The sequence below is a fragment of the Saccostrea echinata genome, unplaced genomic scaffold (assembly GCF_033153115.1).
Source record: "Saccostrea echinata isolate AGI-Se365-2 ecotype Australia unplaced genomic scaffold, CSIRO_AGI_Sech_v1 ptg000051l, whole genome shotgun sequence".
NCBI classification, from domain to species: domain Eukaryota; kingdom Metazoa; phylum Mollusca; class Bivalvia; order Ostreida; family Ostreidae; genus Saccostrea; species Saccostrea echinata.
In genome coordinates this window covers 3,551,484-3,570,000 of record NW_026889800.1, presented here as the reverse complement: position 1 = coordinate 3,570,000, position 18,517 = coordinate 3,551,484, and the positions used below count along the sequence as shown (strand labels likewise).

The following is an 18,517-nucleotide window of genomic DNA, read 5'->3' as shown; positions in this document are numbered from 1 at the left end:
TACACGGGAATTACCTTCGTTTTCCTAAAACATATGGTTGGTAAAGTTGAGGAATACTTTTTTTCTTCAAAAGCTTTATAACCATTTTATAACATCAATTTTGTCTTAAGATATTTGTAATATAATATAATGATTGATATCATAAATCATTTAAACAATATGGAAGGTGATAAGAGCAAATACATATGCAACTTAAAACAACAGAGATGGGTTCATATGTGCTTTGGAGGAGTCATCATTGCCCTGTTTACAGGTAATATCACTTTGAGCCCTCTGTATTTACCGGTAATACCACAGTGAGCCTTCTGTATTTACCAGTAATACCACTGTGAGCCCTCTGTATGTACCAGTAATACCACTGTGAGCCCTCGGTATTTACCGGTAATACCACTGTAAGCCCTCTGTATTTACCTGTAATACCACTGTAAGCCCTCTGTATTTACCGGTAATACCACTGTGAGCCCTCTCTATTTACCGGTAATACCACTGTGAGCCCTCTCTATTTACAGGTAATACCTCTGTGAGCCCTCTATATTGACTAGGCTAAAAGGAGTTATTATTCCCCTGTTTTCCAGTAAAACCACTGTGAGCCCTCTCTATGGACCAGGCTAAAAGCAGTTCTCTTTTAAATTTAGTATTGAACAACGGCATTGAAATTGATACTAAACATGACAACCAAAATACGACCAATGGAAAACAAAACTTTCGGATGACCCGAAAACTTACAAAACTAAAAGCGGTATTAAAGGACTTATCGCATGTTTCTAAATTATTTGAAATTAAAAGCGTAAAACGTTCCTTATGACTACAGTTTATAAATTTTGTGTTTTTACTGCGGATAAACTACGGTAATTAATCAATTATTGACTCAAATGAAAACCCCTGAATTAAAAATCGAAGTTAAATAGATAGCGATCACGTGACCCTGTGACGTCAAAGGCGACAATGGCTGATCAGCTTTCACGTAAATCTTACTAAAATATACGCAATACAACCTGAATTTTCTGCGATATGGACGGTCAAATCTCTGATTTTATCGATATGAAATTTAGTATCCAACCTTATATTTTAGAATTGTCAGCAAGAAATAATCTGAAAAATCCGTTAACATTGTAAAAATAGCAGTGACGATAGCGAAGGAGACACGGCGAAGACGAAGAAACTCCCCATCACAATACAATTTCATTTGTCATTTTATCACATGTATTAACTTATCTGATTCACAAATTTAATATTATACAACTTTGTTATTCTTCGTTTTTAACATAATATTAATTTATGCAAGTATGCCTTCATATGTTTTGTAAAGGATGGCGGTCTTGAAAAATAATTTTCCGATCACGAAACATTGCCGTAATCAGAGCTACAGATTCTAAATGTTTGGAATAAAAAACGAAAATATCTCAAAATTCTTATACGTTAGAACTAGTTAATGTTTCTATAGTAATTGAAAATCACGTTAGGAATTAATTTTTTGAGCATTTTTCATAATTAAGCTGCATTTGTCGTTGATAACTCCGTAAATAGTGTGCAACTTCTCATCTCTCTATCACTGAATTGTCGCCTATGACGTCAGAGCAGTATTTCGCCGAAATCCGACTGAAATATGCATATTGCCGTATTTGAATTTCAACTCTCAATATCTCTTAAAATATGCTTTTTATTGTATTCAGAATTTTAATAAACAAGGTTGTAGATAATATTTTTCATAAAATTAAGATTTCTGAAAAATCATGCGATAAGTCCTTTAACGTTTTTATGAAAAACCAACGATTCCGTTTGTGAACTAATCCCAGTTGAAAACTCGCTTGGAAATCCTTGTTAAAATATTTTTGCTTGTTTGTTTGACCTACCTTCGAGAATTTTTTCCTCATATTTAGACCCCACCGCTTGCCGGTGAAGAAATGCAAATTTAGAATTAAAAAATATCGCGTATTAAAAACTTCTGTTAAAGACCATATTTCTTTTCTAACTTTGGACGATTTGTTTACCATTTTACCAAACAACCCTTGCATAATCCTAAACAAAGAGACGCCCATAAAAACACAGTTATTGATTTGACCCTTTAGCTCTGGCGCAATTTTAGGGATGGGTATCGCCAAAAATTCCGTATCGCGATATAACACGATTTTCCCCAAAATATCACGATAATATCATGATATTTTTACAAGCAATTTTTACAATGATTTTGAAAAAATAAATGTTCATAATTTTTTCGAAAAATATGCTGGAAAAACTTCACTTTTTTATTTACAAAATATCAAGCAATTTTGGATGCTACAATGTAGAATGCCATTCTTTTACCGTTTTCAACAATTATTCACTTCCTGTAATTGTAATTCAAAAGATTGGACAAATAAATGAATAATTTCTGGAATTTATACCTATGTACCTAAATACCTGTATCTTATTCTCCGTATCACGATACGCATCACGCAATTAAAATTCACGATATACCGGTATACCGATAAAATCGCACATCCCTACGCAATTTACTCCTAATTTCATCCAATTTTATTGTGATGGAAGATATAATTATTTACATGCATTACTTAGTGACAGAAAAATAGATGATACTTAACAAATGAAAGAACCAGAATAAAGGTGACGAAGATAAAAGAAGGATCAATTTATTACCTTGAAAACTGATAAATACACTGTTTTTTTTTTAAAATATATATATATTTTTAAATATGCATAGCATAGTTGTAAAACATTTCATGAGGGACATTTGACATAAGGATTTACAATACATTGAATATATCCAAATTCTTGATGTGCATTCATAAGAATCTATATTTTCAGCTCCTTAATCTGATGCGGTTCTTAATTACAATTGCGTTCTTTGTGCTGGGGGTAGGAATTTTCATTGAGGCTCTGGTGCATCGGAACGAGCAAGATCTGTTCCCTGGGAAATGGTATGAGTGGCGGGTCTGGCGAATCATATATTATCCATACTACCAGTATTATGGAGAAGTGTTCGATGATTTTCTCGGCATAGACAAACGCAACGAAGGTAGTTTTATCGGATATTTCTCTTCTTATATGCATATTTTATGTCTGCCTTGTTAATTTTATTTGCTCTTTTTCTTTCCACTTTGTATTTTCCATGTCATACAAAGATATTTATCCGATCAAGAGAATTTACTGGATTACTTCTTCATTGACTTCTCCTGAATATGTCTCTTGTATTATTAAATTCTACCAAAAAGAAATTGTACTATTTTGTTAAACCGTTATAACTGTTTACAGTAAGTGATTAATAAACATTTGAAGGAAATTTTGAAGCCATCTACGGTTACTATAGCATATGTATTTTTAAATTGTAATTATAACAGAAATTCTTAAGAGTTTAAAATATAAGTCCAAATTCAAAGTTTTGAATGTTAAAACGAGCATTTGTGTTCAGTGTCGGAACATAAGATCCCCCATTCATCCTTTTATTACGTTTATTTCTATATTTTCGATATAGTGTATTACGTTTACTTGGATTGATGCTTTGCAAAATGAAAAAAGAATGCTGCATGCAAGGATAGAAACAAAATATATGTATACTTCACATATATTAAAAAAGGAACTTTGATTTATGTCAGAAGTTGATTGGAGCGTGAAAGCCGTTTTGGCAATACATATGATGGTGGGAAATCTTCTCATCGTGAACTTAATTATCGCCCTTTTTACGTGAGTATTTTGATGAGAATTTTAAAAACTTCTAAAAATTCTTTTAAAACTAATCCATCCTTATCCTTTTATATAGTTTCCTGTAACGAGCCCTAACTTTTCATGTAGATAATGTGAACACATTTACTTTCATAATCAGAAAATGTTCAAATTTTCAATTTTTTTTCAATTTAATTCTCAAATCAGGACAACGTATGAAAAAGTTCTTCAGAAATCTGGACTCATTTGGCAGTATGAAAGGTACCACGTGATTCAGGACTTCAGACACAGGGCATTTGGAAACCTTCATTTCATCAATCCATTTCCCCTAATGAAACACTGCACTAGGAGACACGAATGTAATTTAATATTATAAAATTTATGATCTCAAATAATGTAGATGCGTTAAATTTTCTTTGCCATTCATTTGAATTCTTAATTTTTAGATTCTTATGTGGAAAAGGAATTGAAACGTGAGCGCGAACGCCAGGTTCTTCAGTATATCATGGCTGGGAGATCCCTGGAGAAATGAGAATGACCAACACATAACATTCAAACCAATAGACCTATGTCTCTGTGACAGGTTCATTTTTTAATCTGTATAACAGTTGTCTTGAACATGTACATAATTTTATGGAACATAAGTATATTTCTCCTTTCAACAAATAATTTTATGCATTTGTGATTGAAGATTTTTTTTTTGTTGCTCTGTCATGATTGATTAGGGAATGATTAAAGAAGTATTTTTGTTAATCATCAAAACATTTAAGCTTCTTGTATCAATAGTTTGTCAATCTAACAATTGGTCAACATTCTTCTTGTTGATGAATTTTAGAGTTTTAAAGCACATACACAACGTAGTTTGAACTTTATTGTCTTTTTCCCTGGAGTTGAAGAGTTCCAATACTTAAAGGAACTGTGTGCTACATTTTAATGTCTATATATGCTGTTGTACATTTCTTCTAAAACATATTTGGATAAACAAAACATCTAGAATATATGTTTAGTAATTTTTGTTTATTTTTCTTTGAATTATACAAGAATTTTCATCAATTGATATCTTTTCAAAACCCCTGGTAATGCATGCTGATTTTTCGTCTACGAATATCTGATGGCACTATAATATTAAATTCAGAATATCTTGAAAATTTATCAGTAGGTAAGGTACGTTGCGTATGTCCTTAAATGCAGAGATTTATCAGTAGGTAAGATACGTGGCGTATGCCCTTAAATGCAGAGATTTATCAGTAGGTAAGATACGTGGCGTATGCCCTTAAATGCAGAGATTTATCAGTAGGTAAGGTACGTTGCGTATGTCCTTAAATGCAGAGATTTTTCAGTAGGTAAGGTACGTGGCGTATGTCCTTAATATAGTGGAGATGTAAAACAACGAGGTGAAGACAATGAACAATAATCGATCTATTAACAACACAAATTTGTGAGCATTCATAAAACATGGACATCTAGAGATTCCAGAGGTGGGATCAGGTGCCTAAAGGAGTATTTATCCCTTGTTGACCGGTCACACCCGCCATGAATAGATCAAATAGACGGTACATTCCGTAGTCAACAAAGGTCTAACAATTGGTAGGAACAAGTCAGCCAACATACGGCCTAATGACAGGTTATATTGGCTAACAAGGTCATTATAACGACCACAGAATTTACGAAATGCTGACTTTAAACAATGTTGTGGAACAACAACTTATCTGTAAAAAATTTAATCGTACTCGGAGCATGCTCGTGGGTATCGAATAACTTGGGAGTTTTAAGCACCATATGCAGGTGACCATGGGATGTTACTATATAAATAAGGAAAGTGGAAGATGGAGAAGCTGAAGTCATGTTTGTTATACAATTTATTTTGCCTTTGAGCTATAGCTATAATCAGTAAAAAAAAATCCAAATATAAAACTTATGTGGTAGACTTTGTGATGTCTTTTATCTCAAGATAATTGGGATATATCAAGTCGACACTTCATGATTTGTCATATTTTTACAGAAGTACATACTTATAAAAGTTATTAAGGATAGACATTCTGTCTTGTTCATTATGAATATTTAGATTTATCAACTTTCTGTAATACACTGTCATAAATACGGGATCATACAAATGCAGGATTATCTTTAAAACATGTACTTATATTTAATGGTACTTGATTATTTTGACAATTAATTATGTGGTTGTTTTTCTTTTCGAGAAAAAAAAACTCTATTGATAGCGCTGACAATATTTATAGGAATTTTAATTCTACTTTGTATTTCACGCATTTGTAAATGGATGTTTCGAAATGTCCATTATTTCATCACCAATTTAAAAAAAAATATAATAATATATACATCATCATGTTTACTGTTGTTTTTTTTTATCTTTGTTTCGAACTTTCATTTTATTTCTTTTTATATTAATATCTCTTCAAATAAAAATTTTGTAATTACTGGTATTCAGTATTTTTAGTGTTTAAGTTTTGACATGACACACAAGAAATTTACATTTAAGACAAAAATATGTTTTTTGCAAACTAGTTTCGTCTTTACATAAATGTGAAAAAGGAATATGATATAATATTTTCAGAATCCAAAGACATTTTAGACAGTAATTTTATCAAACATATCGGGTAGACAAGGTGTTAGAAAAGCTTAACTTATATAGGGTAGACAAGGTGTTAGAAAAGCTTAACTTACTGACTTTATTTGTAAATTACAATGTTGTTGTGAAACGGACCCCCAGGGCTCTTGTTCAAGTTTGTTTCTATGATTATTATTGTTTCTTCTCTGAAACGGGCACTCAAAATCTGAGCGGAATTGTAACACAAGTTTGATAATCATTTGACCTAAAAGCATTATAACGAATTCCTCATTGTATATTATACAGTGGTTCTCAGACTAAAAGACTATTTTGAAAACATGGGTTAAGACACTTGTTGTTTATATTTCTGTGATTGACAGAGAGCCATCTTCAAAAATTCAAATTCATGAATTCATGAACCCAACACTTTGGAAGAGCAGTTATAGTAATTGTACCCCTGGCTATCAATAGGCACTTTCAACTTTAGAGCTTCTTCTAGTCGAAAGACTTCAAGAATTTTGAAGACATTTGCTTTCATTAAATGTGATTAATGCTTCCTGGTTAAGAGTTCCAGGAATCCAGCTGCAAAAATATCTTAAAATCTTTCTGTTTGAAATATATTTTCTATGTATGTGTATTGTAAATCTTACCTGGTTAAAGAATTTGTGTTTTCATTAAACATGGTACCCACTGTTTGTCTCCCTCAAATGTTGATTTGATAAATATTGAAGAACAGATGATAAAAACAACTTTTTTTTTTAAATAATAAACATAAGGAAATACATGTTTAAACGAGTAAAATGAATATATCTCCGCAAATTATTTTTTATCTTTCCAATTTTCTCTATAGTACTCTAAAAGTTTTTTTTTAAAAAAAAGATTGATGAAGGTGATGAGGTGATGGCAAACAAAGAAAAAAAAATGAAATCATAGAATGTCTACCTTTTTCAAATTTATATTTAAAGTACTTATTAGGTAAAACATAAGTAGGAGGGACTCATAAGTAACTTTAATGTCCCCTATGACCTCATGGTATTCGAAAAAAGTGATACCCATGTCTATTCTTTGAGAAAGATAGTATGATTTTATGGAAATCTTTTTTCACTAAGATAATTTAAAGTACAGAAAAGGTCAATTTAATAAACAAATTGAAAAATGATATGTCGGACTTACGTTGAAATTTAAAAAAAAAACTTATCTTTTCAGCTTTTTAATGTCAAGCGATTCTTGATCACGATTGCATTTTTTGTACTGGGCGTTGGAATCTTCTTCGAGGCTCTCTTATTTCGGGACGAACGACAACTGTTTCTGGGGACTGGCACGTTTGAGGGATCTGTAGAATATTTTACTACCAGTACTTTGGAGAAACCTTTGATGATACAATGGGCATACACTTAGAAAACAAAAGTAATTGAAAAGCTCTTTCTTTTTGCATAGTCCACATAGTTGACATTAAATTCCATTTTGATCCACAGAAGCAATGATACATGTATTGACCTTAAAGAGTTATATTCAAGTAGACTAAGTCACTCATGTGACCTATTGCTATCTGTTTTCATTTGTGGTCGTCCGTCGTGCATTCGTCGTGAAATGCTGAACATTTTTATACTTTAATGGTACATGTATTGACCTAAAAGAGTTATCTTCAAGTAGACTAAGTCACTCATGTGACCTATTGCTATCTGTTTTCATTTGTGGTCGTCCGTCGTGCATTCGTCGTGAAATGTTGAACATTTTTATACTGTATTTTGAATAGAATACCCAGTTTCAAAAATTTGATATGCAGCATATAATTAGAAAGAATCATATAAAAAAAAATATGGTCCCCCTCTCCGTTAAACTAAGGGTTTCAGCCAAAATCCCACAATAACGCATTTTTGTGTTTTGGCATTAAGCAGTCAAAAAGTGGGTATGATTTTGATAGCTCGTGAGTGTCTTTCACCAAAATGTTTAAATTCTGTTTTTCCAATCCCAGGGTAGGCAGGGATGATCATATATTTAAAATACCTGATTATGCAGTTCATTGTCTTCTTTACCATGGTACATGTTTGCGATTACCAATGAACTCTTATCTTATTAAAAGATTCATGTACTCTAACTTTAAGGCTTAAGATTTAGGGAGAGTTGATCATTATTGAAATTGCATAATATATTTAAAATCCTTTCCTTTACTTCTGAGTTTCCAGGAGTCATCAGAATCAGACACAGAAATTTTTATTTTAAGCCGGAATTTCAAACAAATAACATAAGCCCTTTAGAGCTTTTGACCGACATGATTAGTAAGATATATACGTAAAATACATATATGACAATATACACATATAAACATAGTTAAAACTATAATGGCACGCAGCACAACAGACATAATTTACACACAGAGAAAGAGACAAAATATATAGCATGCATTTACATTGGACAATACATCATGATAAATAAGAATGAAAGGTCAATATGGCACATACTCTACTAAGGATAATTTATAATCTTATATTATTGTATAAAAGATGAAAAAGCACTTTAGCTTAATTAAAAGATATACTTTATAATATTGTAAATTTATGGCAAATTTACTCATTAAAATGAACAAACATACTGAACATAAAAACAGAACATTGCAAACTTGAAAACTAAAAGAAAAGTAACTGAATATGAAACTTAGATTTAAAATCTGCAGAAGACTCGTTTACAGGAATCTCCATTCCAGTTATTAATAATACTTTTAAAGTGATTTATTGTAGATTGGGAGTTCATTCCAGAGTTTGACTCCTGCATTTCTAAAAGAGTGTATACGATATTTAGCAGTTCTTACCTTAGGTACCTGTACTGTATTACTTTTCTTAGAACATGTTTCTTTATAAGTGAATAGATCAGACAGATAAGCAATGCTTTCGTTTTTTAAAATTGTATTTTTCTTGTGTTATTTTTCCCACAAAAATGTCATGCAACAGGACAGTAATTAAAATTACTCAGAATAAAAGAATAATAAATGGTGAATTTGCCTAGTTTGATAAGGTATTTAGATACCGTTTCAATACATTAAGTTGTCTTGCTACTTTTCTGCATATGTTTTAAATACGGCTTTTAAATTTTAATTGGCTATCAATTGTCACACCCAGGAGCTTACCTTCTTCCTCACAACCGTCACGGTAGCTCAGTCGGCAGAGCGCTCCGTGATCGGAAGACCGTCAGTTCTTATCTCGGCCGTGACTGACCTAATTCGATATAAGATAGGTAGCAACTGTTCCTTCGCCAGGCGCTCGGCGCTTTGAAGTGAAAGTTGCGGGTCCTTCGGATGAGACCTTATAAACCGAGGCCCCGTGTCACGGCAGGCGTTGGCACGATAAAGATCCCTCACTGCTCAATGGTCCTAAGTGCCGAGTAAAGGTCTAAATTTGAAGCACTTCAGCGGTATATGGTGACGTCTCTATTCGAGTGAAAAATTCTCAAATTGAGACGTTAAACTACATACAATCAATCAATCTCTTCCTCACATTTTACATTAATACCATCCAAGTTGAAAGTAATGTTTTTGCAGGTTTTATTTGCTATTGAGAGTGCCTGAATTTTTTCTGGATTTGCTTTCATGTGGTTGCTTGAGAACTAATTTATTAGATTAAGACTATCGTCTTCTAAAACTTTAATAACTTTGCTCAAATCAGAGTCTGAATGAGACAATGAATTGTCATCAGTTTAGTTATATAACATGCCGTCATCAACAAAGCTAAAAATGTCAGGTAAAATTTTTTAAAAAGAACAGGGCCTAATATTATAGAACCATGGGGTACACCCTTATATATATCTTTAAATGTGCTAAAAATATTCCGTACTCATACACATTGTCTCCCATCTGACAGATAAAGCAGAGTCTGAGAGGTCATAAATTTTCATCAGCAATAGTTTGTGTGGTAAGCAATCAAAGGCATTTGAAAAATCATTAAACACTGCAGCAGTAAACTTATTATCATCAATGGATTTTTCCCAGTATTCAACGATTTTCATTTAAACAGTATAACGTCAATAACCTGGCCGAAAAGCGGATAAATAGGGATGGAATATATTTTCAAAGAAATGTATCAACTGTGTAAATATAGCCCTTTCAAAAGTCTTTGAAAGTTTTTGAAACTATTTTTTTTTAATTTGAATATACAAAAATTACAACGTCAAAATTGTATGAAGCCTACAGCAATTTCAAAGTGGAATGTAGAGATGTCTCCTCATGGAGTGACTAATATACACATAAAAGATATTTTAGTGTGTTTCAAGAAAACAACTGATTCTTCTGTACAGTGGTTTCAATACCGACTTCTTCATAGAATTCTTAATGTTAGTTTCTTTCTCAAAAAAATTAACATTGTTTTCTGCAACATTTGTAAAGAGGATATTGAAACTATTCAACAATATATTTGAGAGCCAGTCTCTGTAATGACTTTATTTTATATAGAAGCTGTGGTACGCATGGTCTCAGAATTTCTCCAACTCTCTAAGATGAAAGTCTTTGAAATCGTTATTCCAAACCAGGTAATAATTGGTTGCTTTGTGTATGGTTACAATGGCAATATGCCATAAAGTTTGAAAAATGGCAGTTTTCAATATGTCTTTAGTTGAGCAATTTGTTATGAGAGATCGCCAAGTGACAGTTAGAAAAACAGTTAAATATTTTAACAATAACGTAATAAATAAATCCCTAAAATATCGTTTACTTTAGTCTTTCAAGGAAGCTCTAAACACTGCACACTAAAGAGTTCTACCTATAGGGTAGTTTTATGCGGTTAGAGTGATCTGCCCTTAGAAGTAAGATAGAAAAATTAATTATTTACCGTTAATAGCACAATTTGTAATAGATTAAAATATTCTTAGCCTTATATTAGACTAAGAATAAGTAACAGAATTCATTATTTCCATTAATTTTCCCAATGTCAGTAAACAACAGTGATTTTTGCTTACGAATAGTCCATTGTCTTTGAACATTTTTATTGCAGAAATAAGGCAGGTACCCTATGTTGAAAGTGAACTAAATAGACTCAATATGCACACCTTTATCTGATATATTTTTCTCCCAGTCCAAAAAGCACTTTTTGTTAGTGTTTAGAGCTTCCTTAACATCAGATATGATAAAAAAAAGGCACTTATACTATATCCATATTGGATAAACGATGTTCTTAAGACAGAGGACTCGGGTTATGATGGTCACCATGCTCATTCTGGGAAAGGATGTCCTTATCCACCCATCCTATTTCCGAGATTTGGCCGTTTCTGACAAATGGACTGTTCATGTTATGAAAAATAACTTGCATGATAAGAAATATAACTTCGGAAAGGCCTCTTAGCTTCTGTGTACAGAACGTCACGGAGCATGTCATGCGAACGAGTGAGTCACGTGATTCGCGCATGGGCAGAACGGTGGCAGATGTGCATTAAAATCAGAGAGGACTACTTTAAAAAATAATGAACACTGAAATCTAATTTAATTCTTTTATGGAGGTAATTCAATTAGTTTGCGAACTTTTTGATTACCCCTCGTAGGCTATTTTACAAACTATCCCTCAGCAAGATTCTATCAGAGGACATAAATTTCTAATAGATTCATGAAGAATATCTTCAATTTCTCTTTATTAATCACTTGTGCCACTCTAATATAAACACATTTTATAAATTCTAACTCTGTGTACGGATGTGTAACGTGTTACATTCTTCTTTTTGTTATTGTTTGAATACGTTGCATATCAGAGAGGAAAAAAGGAACATCAATAAAATATTTCAAATGGTCACCATCATAATAGCCATTGAAGCTCAAAACTACAATATATACATCATTATTATATACCCAACTGTTTGTCACTCAGTTTTACTGTTGAATTTATGCAATCATGTGACGGTGTGATCCGACGTTCCGGATCACCACACTGTGGTTTTCTGAATCCATATCACCCCTCTCTGAAACTGATGACGTAGTACACAGATAAATGACGTTTTCATTCTCGCGTATCAAAAAGTTCCTTTACAAAATGGATTGTTTAATGGATAAAAGTTATGTAATTGATCCAAAAAGCTTCCTTTTATTATATTTTGCTAGTTGGAAAGGGGTATATAATAAATTTATCATTATAACAGTAACTTGATCCGAAGAGTCGTATCACGTCTCGTTGACAGGCGCGGATCATCAGATCAAACTCGACGCTTCGCGTCTCGTTTGATCTGATGATCCGCGCCTGTCAACTTGACGCGATACAACTCTTCGGATCAAGTTACTGTTATAATAATATATATTTATCTAACATCAACGTAAAAAAAGAAAATTCTACTTGTCATATGAAAGGAATGTTAAAGTAATTAAACTTTCCCCGTCATATCAACTCATAATGTATTTACATAACCAGATGTTAAAATTTTAAACAAAATGGAGTCGCTTCCTTTTTAATAAAGTATTGGAAAGACAAAGTTTAGTGTCCCTTCTAAAATATATTTTAGGTAATATCTTTGCATTAAATAAATTTTAGCTCCGAACTACAGAGATGTTTAATGTTTAAGAAAAAGAGGTTACCATGGGTGCTGACATTACACAGCCGAGGTTGTTTTTCTGCTTGCCGGAAAGACTCGAGAAGTTGCAATTGTACCGGTAATGTGTGTGAATATCTAAATGATATCTTGAAAGATAAAAATAGCGAGAAGAAACAATATCATTCCTGAGAATTAACATCAGCAACTTAATATGGGGTTCATGTTTGATTTCCTTCTGATCAAAAAGATAAAATTAGCGAGAAAAAGAGAGAGAGTGTGTGTTGGAAAAATTTCGATCATTTATAGATATCATAAGGACATATACTTCCCGGTGCAACATAAGCGATCAACTTATGCGGTACAAAATTTTAAATTTTCGACAAGGGATGCAACACCTTTATGGCACCTACATATAGTCCCACTTTTGTTTTTTCAAAATTTGTATTGTTTATTTAGTCTTTCAGCATTATCCCGTTCATAATATTCTTTATGCATATTTCAACTTTTAGACAGATTGAATCGATTTCTCTCACATGTGTTATTGTATTTTTTTATTTTCTAAAATTATTAAACTACGTCGACTTTTTAAGTGGTTAGCATATATGCTACATGATTACATTACGTTGTTACAAAAAATCTTACGCAACCTGAGCGCGCGCGCGTATGCTTTGTCAAAGCGATACTTCTGATCTGTTTACAAAATTGTTTGTCTTCTGTATCCAGGGTCAGAGAACCAGTCTATTCTCTTGTCCACTCGGGTCTTTCCGATCTCGGACTGAAATGCCCGAGAGGATGCGTGTGATAGCTCAGCTTGATTTGAGAAAAAGGATCCTGATAACCCTTATACGTTGTTCACAAACCAGAAAGTGTGTCAATATGAAAGCCTTTTTACACAATTTGTTTTTCCTTTCGTAGATCGTTTAAATATTACATACATGTACGGAGGTCGTCAACGACAATTTAATGAAATATGGAGATAACGAACAGTATTCAAGCTCAAACTCCATTAAAACAATACAAATCAGGAGCAGAACAAACACGGACCTCCAAAAAAATCAAAGGTTGGATGAGGTGCCAAGGAGGAGTGAGCATCCCCTGCCGACCGGTCACACCCGCAGTGTGCTCCTTGTTATGTTTGGGAAAAAACGGGAAAATCCGTCGACAATTTAGAGTGTAAATAATGGCCTAACAATTAGTATGAAAAACGTCAGTCAGCATATGACTTAATGATAAATTGTATTTGCTGACAAAGTCATTGTATCGATCTTACGAAACTTACGAAATGATAACTTTAAACGAGACTGTTGATATTATTGTTTCATCAACTTGTTTGTCAATAACTCTCCTCTTTTTAGAAATTGTTCATACGTAGACCATGCTCTTTTGTATCGAATTAACTGAGATATATATTCTCCATATGCAGGTGATAAGGCTATATTGCTTTATAAGGGTATAAAGCCATCACGTTTATCATAAAGCCTTGTGGTTATGTTACCATTAACGTCTTTTTCTAGTAAAATATCCAAATATGAAACAGATGTGTCAGACTCTGTGATGAAATATATGGTGATAACGAACAGTATCTTTTATTTCAAGCTCACTGGGATATATCGTCCATCAGCATTTGACTTAATGATAGATACAATGGAAAAAACGTGATTTACATCATAATTATATAGGGGAAACCCTAAGAGATTAATAATAGTTTTACAAAGTACACCTAAATAGACTACATCAAAATAGAAGGATTGATGCAAAAGTAACGTCACAACTGCTTTAATAATCAAATGATATCAACAGAATTAGACGTACTAATACTCCTATCTACGTAAAATTAGACCTACTAATACCCCTATCTACGTAAAATTAGACCTACTAATACCCCTATCTACGTAAAATTAGACGTACTAATACCCCTATCTACGTAAAATTAGACGTACTAATACCCCTATCTACGTAAAATTAGACCTACTAACACCCCTATCTACGTAAAATTAGACCTACTAATACCCCTATCTACGTAAAATTAGACCTACTAATACCCCTATCTACGTAAAATTAGACCTACTAATACCCCTATCTACGCAAAATTAGACCTACTAATACCCCTATCTACGTAAAATTAGACCTACTAATACCCCTATCTACGTAAAATTAGACCTACTAATACCCCTATCTACGTAAAATTAGACCTACTAATACCCCTATCTACGTAAAATTAGACGTCCTAATACCCCTATCTACGTAAAATTAGACCTACTAATACCCCTATCTACGTAAAATTAGACGTCCTAATACCCCTATCTACGTAAAATTAGACCTACTAATACCCCTATCTACGTAAAATTAGACCTACTAATACCCCTATCTACGTAAAATTAGACGTCCTAATACCCCTATCTACGTAAAATTTGACGTACTAATACCCCTATCTACGTAAAATTTGACGTACTAATACCCCTATCTACGTAAAATTTGACGTACTAATACCCCTATCTACGTAAAATTAGACGTACTAATACCCCTATCTACGTAAAATTTGACGTCCTAATACCCCTATCTACGTAAAATTTGACGTACTAATACCCCTATCTACGTAAAATTTGACGTCCTAATACCCCTATCTACGTAAAATTTGACGTCCTAATACCCCTATCTACGTAAAATTAGACGTCCTAATACCCCTATCTACGTAAAATTAGACGTCCTAATACCCCTATCTACGTAAAATTAGACGTCCTAATACCCCATCTACGTAAAATTTGACGTCCTAATACCCCTATCTACGTAAAATTAGACGTCCTAATACCCCTATCTACGTAAAATTAGACGTACTAATACCCCTATCTACGTAAAATTAGACCTACTAATACCCCTATCTACGTAAAATTAGACCTACTAATACCCCTATCTACGTAAAATTAGACGTACTAATACCCCTATCTACGTAAAATTAGACGTACTAATACCCCTATCTACGTAAAATTAGACGTACTAATACCCCTATCTACGTAAAATTAGACCTACTAATACCCCTATCTACGTAAAATTTGACGTACTAATACCCCTATCTACGTAAAATTTGACGTACTAATACCCCTATTTACGTAAAATTTTGCCCGTAAATTTCCAAACATATGAAATACTTTTTTGAAATATTAAGAAAAGCACAGTATTATTAATAATTTTTGTCAACAGCAATAATGTTATCATTTTCTTCTTCCAGTTATAGAAACTAGTTGGCAGAAAAAAACTGTCAGTAAATAATCTTATAATTTTTTTTAATTATCTTTACTGCAATTTTGCTATAAACCGTGTTGATTGGAGTTGTAGTATTAAAATAATTTTAAAAACTTTGTCCAAATGTTTTTTTTTAAGTCATTATATTTTGCGTTATTCTTGTGTATCATCCGATTCATCAATGAGTGTCGAAGTGAAACGTCGTAAGGACTTCGATACATTGTTACCGTAATAGACCCATTGTTGTGGTTATTTTAATGTTTTATTAAGTATTGCATATATTTAAATGCCATTTTAGGGCAAAATTCAAAATAGATAGAGGTTTGTTTGTTGTTTAACCTAATTCTGGTTTTTTTTCCACTCATATGGAGATGCCACCACTTGGGTGACAAATAGATAGAGTTAATAGTATATAAAGTTTTGATAAAAATTTGGATTATTAAATTTTTTATAGCACATGTGACATTACTTTTAGATCAAATCTCGACATACAAAGCAAAACCTTTAAAAATACGACTGAAATACAAAGTCAACTTTGATTTTACGTGACACGAATAAAAATTAAATCCAAAAAGATTTCGACATAATTATTAAAAAAAAACCCTGAAAGATTACATCATATGTATACAAAATTTTAAAAGATTGCGTCACAATTTTACAAAGTAAAACCTAAAAAGATTACTCATACTGTAAACCGTAGTTCATATGTTAAGGTAAAAACTGGTGTGTTTTTGAATTTGAGTCTTTATGTTTTTTTTCTTTCCCTTAAGAAGTGGTGGATTCAAATTATCGTAAAGCATGATATTTTTTTTTTTCTAACAAAGTATAATTAACCCATGTACATTAATCTTTATCATCTGATATTTGTTACAGCGTATTTCATCGAGTTAATAAATTAAGGTGTTCCTGATTAATATAGCGGAAGATCATTCAGAAATAAAACATTATGTATACAATTGGCAAGTCATCATCTCACAATGAAATTACTAATAAAGGAAACTTGTAAAGCCGAAATAATAATGATTGGTTTGACTTTTTTCTTCACCTTTATCAGCAAATTTATAAAATATGAATATATTAAGAAAACGAACGATAAAAATGTTCTTACGTGTACTTTTTTCTTCTTCTCAAGGATCTTAACATTACCTCTTGGAGAAAAATTGTGCACAAAAGTTTTTCATAAATTCCTTTACGTGTTCACCACACTTATTCTCCTAAAAATTCTCTGAGGATCTTCCGGCCATGATGTACTGTAGAATCTGGCCTTCACGATTACGTTTCAAGTGAACTTGTACGTTAAACTCTAAATATTAAAAGATTTCATAAGTCTTAACAAATGAAATTTGTTTGGGATAATCTTTTTTTCATAATTAATAACTATCTAAATTCATCATGCTGCTTTTAAGGGTAGGAATGCACTTTACCGATATGTAGAGAGGAAGTAGCACGTGGTTCACCGCTATATATGTGGTACGCGTTAGCTTGTCGATATTGTTTAAATTGGCAAAATAATATGATTTTTGAATTCCTTGCCATTTTTGTATTGATATAACGAACTATATAAATTCAAATTATTTACGATTTCAAAACAAACCCCTATGTCCCGAGTTATCGACTATATTCCACAGTCATGTCGTTGATAACCATGTGATTCTTTTACCATTTTCTGATTAGTTAAGAGCAAAATGACGTTATGACGTAAATAAATCAAAAACAGCGTATTTTACCATGCCTTTCCTCATTATTAAGAAATTGTTTAGAAAGAGGTTTTTGATTGATTGGTGCAGTAGCTGCATCTTTCAGGATATTTCAAAAATGATTGTGAAGTACAGGTACATTACGAGGGATGATAAAAAATTTCGCGAACTATCTTTTTATTTTCAAAACCACAATTCAGATCAGAATGAAATTTGGTACACATTTAAGGAATGAATTTAATAGCTACCCATTTTATACGGTATAAAGTGGTTTGGGGCAGTTTACGCTTTATAAACCGCGAAGCGGTTTATAAAAAAGCGTAAACTGTTCCAACCCACTTTATACCGTATAAATTGGGTAGCTATTAAATTCATTCCTTATAATTTAATTTTCGTTCTTTAGTGTAAGAAAAAAAGATGATTGTCTTTAAAAAATGACTTCAATTTGTACAAAATTTAAATGTAACGTCAGGCAGATCGATACGTTTTCGACGCAAGTCATTGTGACGTAGGCAACCCATTTTATACGATATAAAGTAAATTTTTTATCCAATCAAATACAGCGTTACAACCAGAATTAAATTATATAGTCATACAAATGTATTATAAATAGGAGATGTTACAAAATGTTTTGCTCCTTGTTTGTGACGTCACAATGTGAAACGTCAACATGTAGGTGACTTGTGACAAAAACTGGTTGACTCAGTCGTACTCGAGCAACGAACGGCTGTAAATTTTAACGTATATCTCGGAAATTCATTTGCAGTAGAATATGATAATTTGTACCAGGTATATGAAGAGAAATGACTTACCAGAAGTTCAATCATTAATTGGATTAGTTGTTTTAGTGAAG

The 18,517-nt window shown here is 32.4% G+C and overlaps 2 protein-coding genes across 2 annotated transcripts in view; one reads left to right on the top strand and one right to left on the bottom strand.

The window, feature by feature from the left end:
- Positions 1-4,373, top strand: part of LOC133203487 (uncharacterized) — a 31,830-nt gene extending 27,457 nt beyond the window's left edge. Inside the window, exons 17-21 of the mRNA XM_061339263.1 lie at positions 1-36; positions 2,806-3,016; positions 3,594-3,681; positions 3,868-4,019; positions 4,107-4,373. The exon at positions 1-36 is cut by the window's left edge and continues 228 nt beyond it. Of these exons, the coding sequence (XP_061195247.1) occupies positions 1-36; positions 2,806-3,016; positions 3,594-3,681; positions 3,868-4,019; positions 4,107-4,192 (573 nt within the window). The 3' untranslated portion in view covers positions 4,193-4,373. The remainder of the gene's footprint in view (positions 37-2,805; positions 3,017-3,593; positions 3,682-3,867; positions 4,020-4,106) is intronic.
- Positions 4,374-17,161: 12,788 nt separating this feature from the next.
- The window catches only part of LOC133203486 (uncharacterized), a 55,140-nt gene continuing 53,784 nt past the window's right edge, over positions 17,162-18,517 (bottom strand). The window contains exon 20 of the mRNA XM_061339262.1: positions 17,162-17,270. Within this exon, the coding sequence (XP_061195246.1) occupies positions 17,182-17,270 (89 nt within the window). The 3' untranslated portion in view covers positions 17,162-17,181. The remainder of the gene's footprint in view (positions 17,271-18,517) is intronic.